This window comes from Corythoichthys intestinalis, chromosome 4, assembly GCF_030265065.1.
Source record: "Corythoichthys intestinalis isolate RoL2023-P3 chromosome 4, ASM3026506v1, whole genome shotgun sequence".
Lineage (NCBI taxonomy): Eukaryota > Metazoa > Chordata > Actinopteri > Syngnathiformes > Syngnathidae > Corythoichthys > Corythoichthys intestinalis.
In genome coordinates, this window is record NC_080398.1 from 51258842 (window position 1) to 51273749 (window position 14908).

Genomic DNA, 14908 nt, shown 5'->3' on the forward strand with positions numbered 1-14908 from the left:
GGCTACTTCAGTGGTTGTTTCACTTTAATCATGTTTATTTTTTTAGAACACACATTTGTTGTGAAGCTGTGAAGGGGTTATTTCCTAAAATACTTGGCAATCCCTTTCAAGTAGGCTTTGTGCAGAGAAGTGTTCATTGTTTACAATACTAAATTGTACCAACTGACTATATTGTACATCGGTAATAAAGAATTTAGGTGTTCCAAAATGTTTTTTTGTGAACTGATAAGCTTCAACAAAAATGTCATTATTAAATTAGCAAAAAATATATATTTATATGGCGGGAAACACAGACCAGGCTGAAAACGCAGTATCTGCTCTTGCACCGCTCTTTAAAATAAACTGCTGTATTTTAAGCCAAAATAACTGTTGTGCTTGGTAGAACAATATGTCTATATGCTGCCATAGCAGATTCTTGGCCCCCTAAGCCTCCGAACTATTTTTGATTTGTCGGTTTTACCCTGAAAACCCCCGTTTACAGACGTCACGCAACCGCTTTTGTTTCAACCTAGCCATAAAAAGAAGTAATTATATTTATTATTCAAAATGTCTGTCATTTTTAGCTTAGAATCATTAATTGATGTCTAAATTTTAGTTAAAAAAAAAAACGACTTTAAAAAATTATTCACTCGCATATTTTAAAATTTTAAACGAATTACGTCTCAATGAAAGATTTGGCGTCTGTAAAAAAGTCACGGATATCTACCTCATAACTGTCGCTTAGTTGTATTTTTTTTGTTACTGTTGCATTTCCCCCGATATGTTAGATGATAAATAATCGATCCAAACAAAAACAAAAACAAAAAATTGAAGAATAACGTAAGGGTAACTATATGTAAAAGAAAATCTCAACCACTCCTTCTTGTCTGCGATGCACCCGTAAAATAAAATTTAAAAAATCCAGCTGTGGCCATTCTCAGCTGTGTCTTGACACTCGGTGATACATGCTACATGGAGTTTTTGGATCGAAACAAGGTAAGTACGCGATAATATCTTGTTAAAATCGTGGAGTCTTTAATTCTGCTCTCGCGTGTTCTCGCCTCCAATTAGGGTTTTGCTGTTTATTTTTTGTTTGTTTGTTTGTTTTTTCAAAAATGCCTTCCTGTTCAAAATGTTTCTTCTCCCTAGAAAATTGATATCTTAAGCTTTCCAATGATGTATCACACTTGCATATCGGACAATTTTGAAAATTGGCCAAATTGGGGGTCTCAGAGCGGAACTTAAAGCCACCTGAGTGTTTTCCGCCATATATATATATTAGATTGGTCGACAAATCGTAAAAGTAGTCGGCTGAATAATCGGGAGGAAATAAGTCGTTTGGGACTTCTTGGCCTCTCTTGTGTTTAAGATTAATTTATTTCACATTTAATTGTTAGTGAAATTTGGTAAAATACTATTCATGAAGATATAGAAGTACAGTAAGACTTCATGAATGTTGTGGGGGGGCTGAAAAATAAAATATAATACAGAATTATGAACACCCTCTGCCCCTTCCATTTTTTTTTTTTAACAAGTGCCTATTTAAATTCTACTGTACATACAGTATATAATGATTACCATTCTAATGCAAACAAAGACTTAAACTTACGTAAATGCCACACAAAAAATACAGTAAGGTTAAACTTATCTTTTTCCTTGCAAAGTTTTTCATTCGCTCTGGATGCATCATTTAACTCATTGACTGCCATTGACAGCGATAGAGGTTGAATCAATTTTGGATGGACGGCTTGGGAGTGATAATTTGCTGCCAGCGCCTCCATGTTGGAATGGATTGGATGCACGTACAGTATATAAACATCATTGGCACTAAAACATGTTGATAATATATAATGCTAAATAACGCCAACATTTATGCAGATGAAAGATGGTTTCAAGACAGACATTTTTGTGCTTCAGGGAGAAAAAGTTATTTAAATGATGTATTTGTTTCATGAAGCAATGTTCGTTGTCAAAGAAGGCAGTCTTTCTCATTCTTCAGTGTGGTGCACACAAAACATCCGTGCACTTTTCCCTATCACACCAAGCAGAAATACACTTGCCAGGCATGTGAGGGTCAGTTAGAAACTGTGCCATATAATATCCAGCTCTACTATAGAGTGTAACCCAGTACCACTTCTTTTGTGTGTGTGTGTTTTTTTTTTTTTTTTTTTGTTTACCAAAAAATAAATAAATAAATTAAAAAAAAAAACAAAGAGCTTGGGCATAATAATAGCTTGAGAGAGGCACATATTTGGCAACCTGATCTGCAAACTGTGCTACCCAATCTTTATGGGAGGTCATACAGCAACACCACTGGATGGTAGTTTTACTGCTTGCATTCTGAAAATGTGTTTAAAATTTGTTTTTTGTTTTTTCAATATTGGAAAAAAAAAATCTAACCATTTTTGACATCAGATTTTTTTTTTTCTTATCAAGCAACAGGCAAGCTGAAGTTTATTCCAGCAGGGTAAACATTAGACTGGTCGTGATTTGAGGACAAACAACAACTTGCACTCACATTCACATTTAAGGAGAATTAGGGCCTTCATTTACCTAACAAATAGCTTATATGTTTATTGATGTGTTCGGAAGCCAGAGTACACGGAGAACATGCAAACCACACAGGAATGTCTAACAAGGGGACCACTCCTTCTCTTGTGGAAGTTCCCATGATTCATTGTAAAAAGAATAGAATACATTTACAAAAAGGCAAGTTATTTTTCTAGCATTAAAAGTGTTGCACTTGGATCTGTACCGACCCTTATATGATATAATTGCTGCCATTTTTTATGGTATGTTTCAGAAAGGGATTGCTGAAATAAAGGTGCAAGTGGGAAGGTGACGGTTGTAACCATGGCAACGTCACAGAGCATAAATCATATTGTCTTAGTCCACTGTAATACTAGGAGTACAATGGGTAGTCTATGTGGTCAATGCTGTTTGAAGTGAGAGTGGAAAGTGAGACATATTTTCCAAAGGATGTGGTGGTCCTTCAAGAGGAACGCTTTCAGTCAACGAGCCCTTTGACATAAACTGCCACCTACTGGTCAAATGGTTTATTACTGTCTGCACAGACATTTTAAGACAGAGCTGTACTGTATCTTTCTGGAAAATGTCAAGATAGATATTCCCCTTTTCAATTGAAGGTGTCGAACAACAGTCAGTCTGTATTAAGCAATAAAAATCATGGGCAGAAAAATGTGTTTCAGTGACAATTCACTATGGTACGCAATGTAACTTTTTATTCACAAAGAGCCTTTCATTCTGGATTCTGATCTTCAGTCCAAAAAATGAAATGTTAGACTTCTCAGTGCTAAAATGTCAATCTTAAAAAACATCCTTACTTGTATTGTATTCTGCTAGAGGCAAGAGTGGTAATACTGTAGACGCCTGGTGAAAAAGTGTTAAAAGGACTTATCAGTGACTAGCTTCGAGTTTTCTTGGATGTTACTACACATTTAAAACGATGTTAACACTATTGAACGGAAAGTTGTTTCGTTGGAATAATTTTAACTTCATGCATATGCGCATTATACATATGTCGGTGACTCAAGTGGGTAGAACAGGGGTCTGCAAGTCCTGTCTTCGAGAGCCGATTTCCTGCTTGTGTTCCATGTCTCCTATGGAGGACCAAAGCTGCAAAAATTAAAAATAAAAGTAATTAAAAATAAATCAATAAAAGGCAAAATATAAACGACTATAAATGCAAAATAAGAATTAAGATACAAAAACTAAAAATAAATCCAAAAATAAATATGGAAATAAATAGCTAATTAAATAAAAGTAAAAATAAAAATGAATATATATACAAAAATAAGAAATTACATAAAAAATGTAAGAATAAATACAAAAATAAATGTGGAAATAAATACAAAAATAAATATATTGATTGAAATAAATGTCAATCAATAAATAAAAGCGCTTTGCCTTATATTTACTTATTTCACTGTCAGCGCCAACTTGCAAGTGAAAATGTTATTCAAATGAGGGGGCGGTACTACATGTGTTGAACTATTCACCCATTGGTCGATCGACATGCCGGTTCAGTGATCCTCTCGATCGACGAAGTAATGTCTGCCTTCCTGCTGCTTGCTTGCTTCGTAAAATAATGGGACGAGATGAGAAGGTCGGAATCCAAGCGGCTACGGGATGCTGGCAATCGGTTGGATGAGGACAAGGTACGTATTAAATTGGTAATTTGGTGTGTGTTTTTTTAAAAAAACTTTTTACTTAAGTCCAGTTGAGGTATGTTGAATCTATATAATCTTCCATAAGCTAATACCTTGCATTGGGTCTCAGGAAGGGGAGGCAAGGCGGGACAACTGGACTTAAGTAAAAAGTTTTTTTTAAAAAACACACACCAAATTACCAATTTAATACGTACCTTGTCCTCATCCAACCGATTGCCAGCATCCCGTAGCCGTTTGGATTCTGACCTTCTCGTCTCGTCCCATTATTTTACGAAGCAAGCAAGCAGCAGGAAGGCAGACATTACTTCGTCGATCGAGAGGATCACTGAACTGGCATGTCGATCGACCAATGGGTGAATAGTTCAACACATGTAGTACCGCCCCCTCATTTGAATAACATTTCCACTTGAACGTTGGCACTGACAATGAAATAAGTAAATATATGGCAAAGCGTTTTTATTTATTGATTGACATTTATTTCAATCAATATATTTATTTTTGTATTTATTTCCACATTTATTTTTGTATTTATTCTTACATTTTTAATGTAATTTCTTATTTTTGTATATATATTCATTTTTATTTTTACTTTTATTTAATTAGCTATTTATTTCCATATTTATTTTTGGATTTATTTTTAGTTTTTGTATCTTAATTCTTATTTTTGTATTTATTTTCGTTTTTATTTTGCTTTTTATTGATTGATTTATTTTTATTTTGAATTTTGGCAGCTTTGGTCCTCCATAGTCTCCCTCCTTTAACACAGTGGAGTATGGAAACGCTTCAAATTGATTATTGAAAATGCTATACAGAAACCTGTGTCAGCTTCGCTGAATGTAAACGAATGTGAAGCTTTGCTCGCATACGAGAAATATATTTAACAAACTTTTCCAGCGTTATTTCGTTGCATTTATAATAATCGTAAAAATATGTAAACTATTTAAACATTGAGAAAACTTTTTCTGCCAACTCGAAGAGATTAAAATAAATGTCAAATCCACTATCTGCCTAATAGAACAGACACACAAATATTAAAGATAAATGTTTATTGAATATGCATCGTACAGTTTAACTGTTTAACTGTGAGAATTCGTTACAGAAGATGGGCTTTAATTTATTATCATTATGCATAGGCATCATCACAAATGTGATTACACGAAACGCAACCACGCTTCGCATCGGAATTATTCAGAACGAGGAAAACCTGACAAAGAGAGCCGCAAAATATCATTGTTTCAGTCTTTCTACTCCAATATTTTTACAGGATATTCTTTTTATCCAAGTATTTTTCCCCAATAGCTAAATAAATGGCTTGAGAAGGACCAGTCAGCCCGTTGAGGGGGAATTATTCACAACGAGGAAAACGTGACGAAGAGAGCCGCAAAATGTCATTGTTTCAGTCTCTCTGCTCCAATATTTTTAGAGGATATTATTTTTAATCCAAGTATTTTTCCCCAATAACTAAATAAATGGCATGGTCATGACAAATAACAGTCTTGTGCTAAATGCAATATTAAATAATAAAAATCCATTTATTCAAGACGACATGGCAAAATTACTCCATAATGGTCAAAACTGTCGACTTCACCTTTACTGTCGCACTTCCCAAACGATATTTTATGCCACCTAAATCGGGCTTATATCATTTCCCTTCCCCGGCTTCGGAAAATGTAAACAAACCAAGAGGCGTGACAGCTAGCCAACATGCTAACCCGAACTGAGTGATGTTTCAAAGTCTTCGGCGCAGAGCAATTTATAGCTAGTTCCTAGCTACTACGGACAGGGGAGCTCACTGGGGAAGCAGCTGGACAATGACCGCTGAACATTTACATGCCAATCCATGATCAAACGTAAGTAGTCCATTTTTTTTTTAAAAAGTTTGTACTGTTTACTTTGTAATCGCTGTATTCGCGGATATTTTTAACTCAAAGTTGCAATTTCTGATCGGTCGGGAAATTTGACAGAACACCGGGCACTTGAATGAAGAGGGGAATAAGCCGAGTATACTAGTAGTGCTCTCCCAGCGGAGGGGGGGGGTTTGCAACAAGCCGTCAGCAAAGGGGACAAGGAGCATGTCACAAAATGCAAGCCACCTACATATTAAAATGATCCCAGTATTTGACATAATACAAAACACGATGTTTACTCACTTCCTCGTAAGTCCCATGGTCCCACAGTAGTAGGGCTTGTTTTAGCCAATATCCACCAGTGAATGGGAACCTTTTGAAACCCCAAAAAGACGCACACGCCTCTCCCTCCTACAGCAAGATTTTCTGCAGCCGTTTGGCTGCCGTGATGCGAAAAATAAACGTATTAATCCGCAAAATCAGCCGAATCCTTAGTCCTTCTCATACAACAGTAAGGCTGTATAGTGAAGAGGACTCCTTCCTCCGTACACGTCACAGCGCCCTCTTTCTCAACTTGAGACTGTTGCCGGAAGTCACTCATTTTCATGGCGCGGGATTCAAAAAACGGAATAAATATAGCGATCGCTTCCACACACATCCAAGCAGTCCATTTCATTCAGGAGCATAAAATACCGCGTGCATTGTGAAATAAACATGCTTTTTCATGTCACAGGCACTTTAAACTCACAAAACGATAAGGTATAAAAACAGTGGGCATGCTACCATTTAGCAGGAAAAATGAAGCAGAGCAGTGCTGAAAATAGATAAGCACTTTTTCTAATGAGAATCAATAAAGTTCTCCAAAAGATGATAGCAAACTGAGTACACACACACACACAAAAATGGCAACATGATTTGCTTGCAAAAATATATCATGATAGTGTGGTAATATGTTCAAAAGCTGCACAATGTTGGATAAAACTGAAACTGCAGTTGTTCAGGATCTTATCTTCCTTGTCCTCACGTGATTGGAAAGTACCACCAATATCTGTGGTTGCTGTGTACTTGGGTGTGTTTGCACCTTTTTTTTCTTTTTTTTCTTTTTTACTGTACTCACATAGAGCTGCTACTTTAATTTAAATAGAGAAAAAAAATAATTCCCATGGGAGTTTGTCCACATTTCCATTCTGTGACCAACACAGGTACTAACACTAGAACACAAGCGGCCTTTGCCTGAGCTGACCTGATGGAAGATCCAAGGAAGAACAGCACAGGATATGCGTAATGGCGTATTGTAGGTACACAAGTTATGCAAACTTCCTCCACCTTTGGCATGAACAAATAACATTCTAAAAGACACTTCATATTGTCCAAAAACTGGCCGGGAAATTCATTAAAACAAACAAACAAAAACTAATCCAGGTTATTCCTTCTTTCTTGCTATCTAATGCAGGTGAAAATAAATGTTCTTGAATTCCATTGAAAACAAGAATCAGAAGAGTAGTAAAAGGTTAAAACTCCACTGTCAGAGCTTTTGGAAACTACCATTTCTTAATATTGCGCTATGTGTCACAGGTGTCAGGGCTTAAGTGCTTTTTGTTGAAAGCGAATTCATAACTGCTCATTTACATCAAATTTCAAGTGATATGACTTTTGCTTTTTATTCATTTTGTTGGTTTTATTTCTATTACCCATACCATATCTTTTTGTTTTGACACTTTCTTTGATGATTTAAAGTGACTTTTACATATGTATACTTTTATTTGTCTTTTTGAATTTGAACTTGATGTTAAGTGCTTTGAATTACCTTGGGTTGAATTGTCCTATAAATAAATTTACCCTGCCTTACATTTTCAATTACTGTAATTATCTCCCTTTCTTGTTTTTACATCTTCGCCTCTTGTGAATGATGTAAAATTAACACTAAATGCATCTTACACCTATAAACATCTACTTTACAAAACACATATGCCCCTACTATCCCTTAACATGAATAAGTCATGTGTTCCCAGCAACACTACGCTTAGTTTGGAAATGATCCCAGCCTATTGTCTATTAGATACAAAAAAGAGCACAATGTACTTGGAAACAGCCCCATTGTACTCGTAGTCCTAATGTAAAAATATGTTTCCTTATTTGACTGTAAAATATATGTATATCACAGTAGGCCACTGTGGGGTAAAAGATTAACCTTGAGCAGTATGTCTTTAACAATATTATTTTTCCTCACTCACAGGAAATCTCACAATGCTAGTTCAAATTACCTCCATGTGAAAATTAGTTTCTTAAAGGATTTAAGTAAAGGAACCTTATGTAAGATTGGTGGCCAAAAATGGTACTGCAACCAGGATCAAAACTGTAGGGCACAACATCCCGTTCCACTGCCAGATAAGCGCTTTACAACGGAGACTCAAGCCGCGTTATCATACCAATGTTGCATTTCAATCACAAAAGACAGGCTAAGAAAATACACATTAACCTAAGCAATGATCATGTGAAAATAGCATATCTAGTCTACAGCTTATATCTATTACATACCAAAAATTAAATGAGTACAAGCTGCAGTCTTCAAACGCATGAGTTTCAAATTGCATCGGGATTACCGGTAAGTTGGTGCACAAATGAATAATCGTTTTAGCAAAGTGGTCAACACAAAAGAACAGAGTTCAAAACCAAGAAAAAGCCAAGTTACGAGTACAGGTTAGTTTCTATCACCATGATAGAAGAGGAACTACCATACCTTTCTCAATAATATGTAAGCACAATGGCAATTTATAACAACCTAAGGGGCCGTTTACATGGTGACACTCCAAGAATACGACAAATTTCATGTTTGCATTTACATGGTTCCGTCTTGGTTCCGTCTCCATTCGAACGATGTCGCAATTCTGCACAAAAACGATGTAGTATTCATACCGGACCCAAGAGGGCAGTCCAGTTTCACAAAACGACAGCCAATAATGAAGCCCAGAAGACACCCACTCGAGGCAATGTTTTTTTTTTGGTTTGGTTTTTTTTAACATCCCCCCGTGTTATATTTCGCAGTTTTATTCTAGATTTCCTGTATATTTATTTTTCTCGCGTATTTCTTGTACATTTGCTGTTCTTTACAAGTTTAAATGATTGTATGACATTGCTTGTCAATAGAAAAAAAAAAAAACTCGAAGCAATGGCGTCCATGCCTTTTTTTTTCTCTTTAAAAGGCAGAAAAACGCAAAAATAAAATACTGGTATATTTAAATAAAAAATATTATGAAAACAGTACATTAAAGCCGTCGATTCACCATGTTTACAGTTTAGAATGTTTACTAGCAGCGACTTTGCACGCCCAAAGTGACGTGTGCGAGTGCTGAAGTCATCGGAGCTCGAGCGTTCCATGCATATGGTTGCAGAGCAATCCTGCAATTGAATCATTCCGCTTTGGAGGCCGAAATCAAAAGTTTGCGTCTTCGCCTTCCGTTTTCATCTTCACCATGTAAAGGTGAGGCCATTCTACAACATATTTGTTGCGTCTTGGTTTCGCAGCTTGTAAATGTGTTGAGTATCAACTTTTAAAATGGGAAAATCTCAGCCGTGTTACAAGTAAACATGTGCTGATTAACAGTTTTAAGGTACACCGTGGTATGAAAACATCACGGTTTCAAAACCACAAAATTTTGCCATCATACGGTTCCTACGGTATTAGCTATTTTTTTGTGTCCCAAAAATGCAGGGAGAAATCCCTCGCTTGCAGCTGCAAGGCTCAACCCTCCCTCACGGGTTGTTGCTCAGTGTCAGTGAGTCAGCTGTGCTACACGATGGCTGGAGGAGGTGAAACTCTTAAATATTTTCCCCCATCAAAGTGAACAAAATCGCTGTTATGGGAATACTTCGGCTACAGAAAAGTTGCAGACGGCCGCGGCTTAGAGGAGGAGGGCCAGCTGACATGTAAAACATGTTTGTGGAGGGTGGCTGCCGAGGAGGCAATACCTCCAATATGATTTTGCATTTATATAAATTTAAAGGTTAGTAAACACTGTCATGAACGTTTCCCACCAACTACGAGAGTTAACTCCAGCGTGTTTAGTGTGTCTAGCAGTGGTAAAACATGTTTTTTTTTCTCTCTGGCAACTGTCTGTATTGAGAAAGAGTGTGTGTATAATGTAAATATGATATGAGTCATCCATACGTGTTTTTTATGGAAAATCAATCATTTTTGTTCTGATGGTAATGTTGAGCTGTGGGTTTAGCCTCGCATACATTTATTTTAATTTCATTTAGAATATTTCAGTTTTTATTTTATTTTTTATTCATTTTAACTTAACATTATACTTATGTCCCAATTTGCTAATATGTTTTGAAAAATATAAATCCTGTTTAATGCTTTTTGTTGTTTTTTTTTTTTTTTTGCGATACCATGATACTGTCAAACCATGATATTTTGGTTAAAGGTATCATACTGTCAGAATCTCATACCGGCACATGCCTAGTTACAAGTATTTCCAAAAAAATGTTTCTTTAATGTGTATTGTAATATTGGGGCCATTTAATGAATAATTGAAGTGCAATTCTTACACATGGCTCCATTTAGTATGCAATCGAGAATTTCTTAGAGCTCTGATAATGGAGAGAACAATAGCTATACCCAAGCAGGAAACCCACTTAAAAGAGTAACCATTCCTCCGTACGTGTATGGCTGTGACCTCAGTTACACTCACAAGCAATGGGTTCGACGTCGTTAAAGACAACCTGTGTTCATACATGAAGGAGATTATAAGGTGCAGTGTTAATTTTTAAGTATACTTACAAAAAAAAAAGGAAAGTCCCAAAAAGATGGTACTAGTAAATACTGACAATCCAGTTCAAATGTGAGTTTATATTTACACCAATCATATACTAAAATCACATGCATCATTTCTGGCATGCAATGAAGGAACAGAGTTTACCTGCGATGCGGATTACAGCCCTCTCCGCTGGATCAAGGACCTCCCCTGAAGCTGACTTGGAGCGTTTGACCCATTGATGTTTGGACAGGTTCCAGGGGAGTGTGTCACCTGGACACGGAATATTGCTAGCTTCTCTATTACAGTCCTCCCATAGTATTCCATCCCTGCATCTTTCTTTTGAAGTCGCCATCACAGAAGGTAAGAATGATCAAAGAGGCAAGTTGGCACTGCTGCAATACAGCACATAAAGGAAACTCAGACTCACATCACAGTCCAAAACCATATGTATTCATGGTGTTGACCTATCTTGGTCTCATCTGTAGTCTTGAGAATTACAAAGGTAACGCATACAAAATGATTCATGATTCTCAGCTGTTTGATGATGTAGCGCTCTCACAGCTAGCCTATTTCATATTTTTCTTAGGAATGTGTTAACCCCTAGTTGCTTCAATGTCATAATTACAGTCATGTGAAAGAATTAGGACACCCTATGGAAGCCTGTGTGTTTTTTAACATACAGTATTTAGTCGAATGGATATGTAATATCAGTTTTAACAATCTTGAGAGGTTCAAGTAATAGAAATAGACAATAAAACTGAAGAAAGAAAAAAAAACGTTTTTTTTATAACTTTCTGTAAAATGTCATTTTAAATAAATGCCATTTCTGCTGAGGGATAAATTAGTACACCCCCACATTCAATTCCACTTAAAATGTCAAAAATCACACACAGTGGTATTACATCAAGTGCACATGATTAGAACAACATTACCCAGTGTTTTGAGGGAGGCTTGTCTTATTTAAACCTCACGTTAATTTGGTGTGCTCCTGACTGTTGAAGTGACACAAAACAACAGTGGTGAAATCAAAGGAGCTGTCTGAGGCCTTCAGAGAGAAGATTGTAGATGCTTATGAGTCTGGTAAGGGATTTCAAAAGATCTCAAAAGAATATAAAATCAGCCATTACACTGTCCAAAGAATAGTCTACAAACGGAGGACATGCAAAACAACTGCCAACATGCCCAGGTCTGAACGTCCAAGCAATTTCACCCGAGAGCAGACCACAAGATGCTAAAAGAAGTCTCCAAAAAAACCTAAAATGTCATCACGGGACTTACAGCAAGCTCTTGCTACTGTTGATATTAAAGTGCATGCCTGTACAATCAGAAAGAGACTTCACAAGTTTAACCTTAATGGGAGGTGTGCTCTTCTCTCCAAGAAGAACATGAAGGCCATGCTGAAGTTTGCCAGAGTTAAAGTAGACAAAGACCAGGACCTTCTGGAATAATGTTCTTTGGACAGATGAATCTAAAATTTGAATTATTTGGACACCAGAACCGAGGACATGTTTGGCATAAAGCCAATACAGCATTCCAGGAAAAGAACCTCATACTGACTGTGACGCATGGAGGTGGAAGTGTCATGGTTTGGGGATGCTTTGCTACACCAGTACCTGGCCAGCTCACCATCAAAGAATCCGGCATGTATTCTATTGTTTATCAGAGGGTGCTTGAGTAAAATGTGAGCTCACCTGTGAAAAAATTTAAGCTGAAGCGAAATTGGACCTTGCAACATGACAATGACCCAAAACATAGGTGTAAATCCACCATGGATGGCTGAAAAGGAAGAAATGGTCCTGGAATGGCTATGTAAAAACCCAGATCTTAATCCCATTGAGATGCTGTGGGGTGACTTGAAACGGGCTGTTCATGCAAGAAACCGCCCGAACATCTCACAGCTGAAGTGCTCTGCGTTAAGGAGTAGAACAAACTTTCTTCAGACCGATGTCAAAGACTGGTAGATGGCTACAATAAGTGTCTCACTGAAGTTATTTCAGCCAAAGGGGGTAACACTAGCTATTAGGTGATAGGGTGTCCTAACTTTTTCCTCTGTTAGAACATGCATTTGTGTTGATATATTTGGTTTAATGAGTAAAACAATGTTATTTTTTGTTGTTTACCAGCAATTAAATCACTTTCTTTAACAGAGATAAAGAAAAACTAACTCAGATATATATATGATATGTGAAGATATGATATGTGAAGATATGTGAACATTTCTTAATAAAGAACTGAATATTTAATGGGGTGTCCTAATTTTTTCACATGACTATGTCAGGGTCAAACATACTCACTATTTTAATTGCCACTACTGTAAAGAACTGTATCATTCAATTAAATTCTCTAGGTGTATCAATGGTGCATTATGTCAAACATATCCATGTCCAAAGAAGGATGACCTGCCTGGTGCAATTACTGTATCATATGACCGAAATTGTTGAGCAGATCCTTTTGACCATAGAATGATATGACAAGAGTAAATGATCTAAATGTGTTTGAAGAGATTCTTGACAGGGCGGAGAAAGAACAAAGTCTGATCTGACTGGCTAATGTTTCAGTAGGAAAAGAACTGCAGAAGTCTGTGATAAAAAAGCCGGACACAAAGGGATAAATAGCAGAGTATTGTAAGTAGTCAACAGCATAAATGTATAAATAGTAATTCTAGTTTCTTCGTGCATTAATTTAAGCAAGGAAATGCATGACTTTCTAGTCTACATCCTTACTGCATTAACTGCATACAACTTTAGCATTCTGGCATTTCTGTTTTAGTTCATGCCCACTCATATATTTTTATTTCCATACTTGTGTGAATTAGTCTTACCTTCATTGCAAACATGCTAAATACATCAATTGGCTAACCTAATGAGGACCAAACACAAGAAAATTACCATAACAAATAGGAATTATTCTAAATATGAAATATTATCATTGGTGAAGTTTGTAGTAGTGTAGACCTGAACAATAATGCATGCTGTGAGGCCATGTCCCTGTTTCACTGTTGCAGTGTTTATTTTGTTGTTGTCGACAATATATATATTTAAAAAGAAAAAAAAAGAAAAAAGAAAAAAACACTGCCATTACTATAATTGAATGAAATATCTGATTTTCCTGTAACCTGGACGTAAAAATGAATAAATAAGGGGAGAGGGGGTGAGCGTAGTCCACTACATACAGTAATATACAGTAATTCTAAGGCAAATGGACAAATAGAGGTTATTTTACATCTGCCTCTACTGACAGTGGTGCACCTGCTTCTAGTTAGACAATAACAAATAAACAAATAACGTAAGATAGCCAAGTTACCTCTGACTTCTAAGAAATCAATCTACAATGATTTAGTAGGTGCATTATTTCAGTGGCAGCATCCGAAGGGTTGTCTTACCTTGCAACCTTGTTACCTAAGGCAGGGCAGGAAACGTTTGCCAAAGAGCCATGGCTGCGTTTTCTTCTAAATTATCCGTAGGTTTGAGGCAACAATAGTCGCAGAAAGCACCCAAATGTAGTTGCGCGGTGCATTCAGCATGTGTTAACCGGGAACCAGCCACTCCTTCATGCGGTGCCATATAACAGACCAGCTGTGTAGTGTCCGGTCATTGTCGTCCTTCCTCATCAGCCAGTATCCTATGACGCCAACAAACATTCCAGGCTTCGTATTCGTCCCTGCTTCTGGTTGTGTATGACACCGTAAAACTGTACGACTCTTCACTGCAGAGGTGAAAAGAAGAAGGAAGACGGTCTCGTGGGACGCTGGAAACCATGGACTGATATGCCGATCGAGTGCATTGAACTCAACCGGCTGGTATGCAAGAGTATGTTTGTGTGCGTGTATGCTGGAGTGGAGTAATTCGATGATCGATTGTATGACCTATTTGTCCTAAATATTAGGTTAAAGCAGGGGTGTCAAACCTACGGTCGACGGCCAAAAACGGCCCGCCAGGAGGTCCAATCCGTCCCGCAGTGTTGTTCTGCCTGACAGGCCTGTTTTAATTCATCCATACCGTACATACAGAATCAAGTCCTTTTAGCACCCCTGCCAGGAGTAAGTCATCCACTGTGTTTCTGTGTGAAAATGTCCGTATGGGTTAAACATTTCAGTAGGCATGCAAAGTTCGGCCTTTGAGGACATGGC

At 37.0% G+C, this 14908-nt stretch overlaps 1 protein-coding gene across 5 annotated transcripts in view; it reads right to left on the reverse strand.

Moving 5' to 3' along the window:
- plecb (plectin b) overlaps positions 1-14560 on the reverse strand; it is a 172609-nt gene extending 158049 nt beyond the window's left edge. For 3 of the 5 annotated variants that reach the window (XM_057834645.1, XM_057834644.1, XM_057834643.1), the window contains exons 1-2: positions 14162-14560; positions 10942-11171 (exon numbers count right to left, since the gene is read on the reverse strand). In XM_057834645.1, coding sequence (XP_057690628.1) covers positions 10942-11131 — 190 coding nt within the window. In that variant the 5' untranslated portion in view covers positions 11132-11171; positions 14162-14560. The remainder of the gene's footprint in view (positions 1-10941; positions 11172-14161) is intronic. The other 2 variants (XM_057834646.1, XM_057834659.1) reach the window with 2 other exon arrangements.
- Positions 14561-14908: the final 348 nt, after the last annotated feature.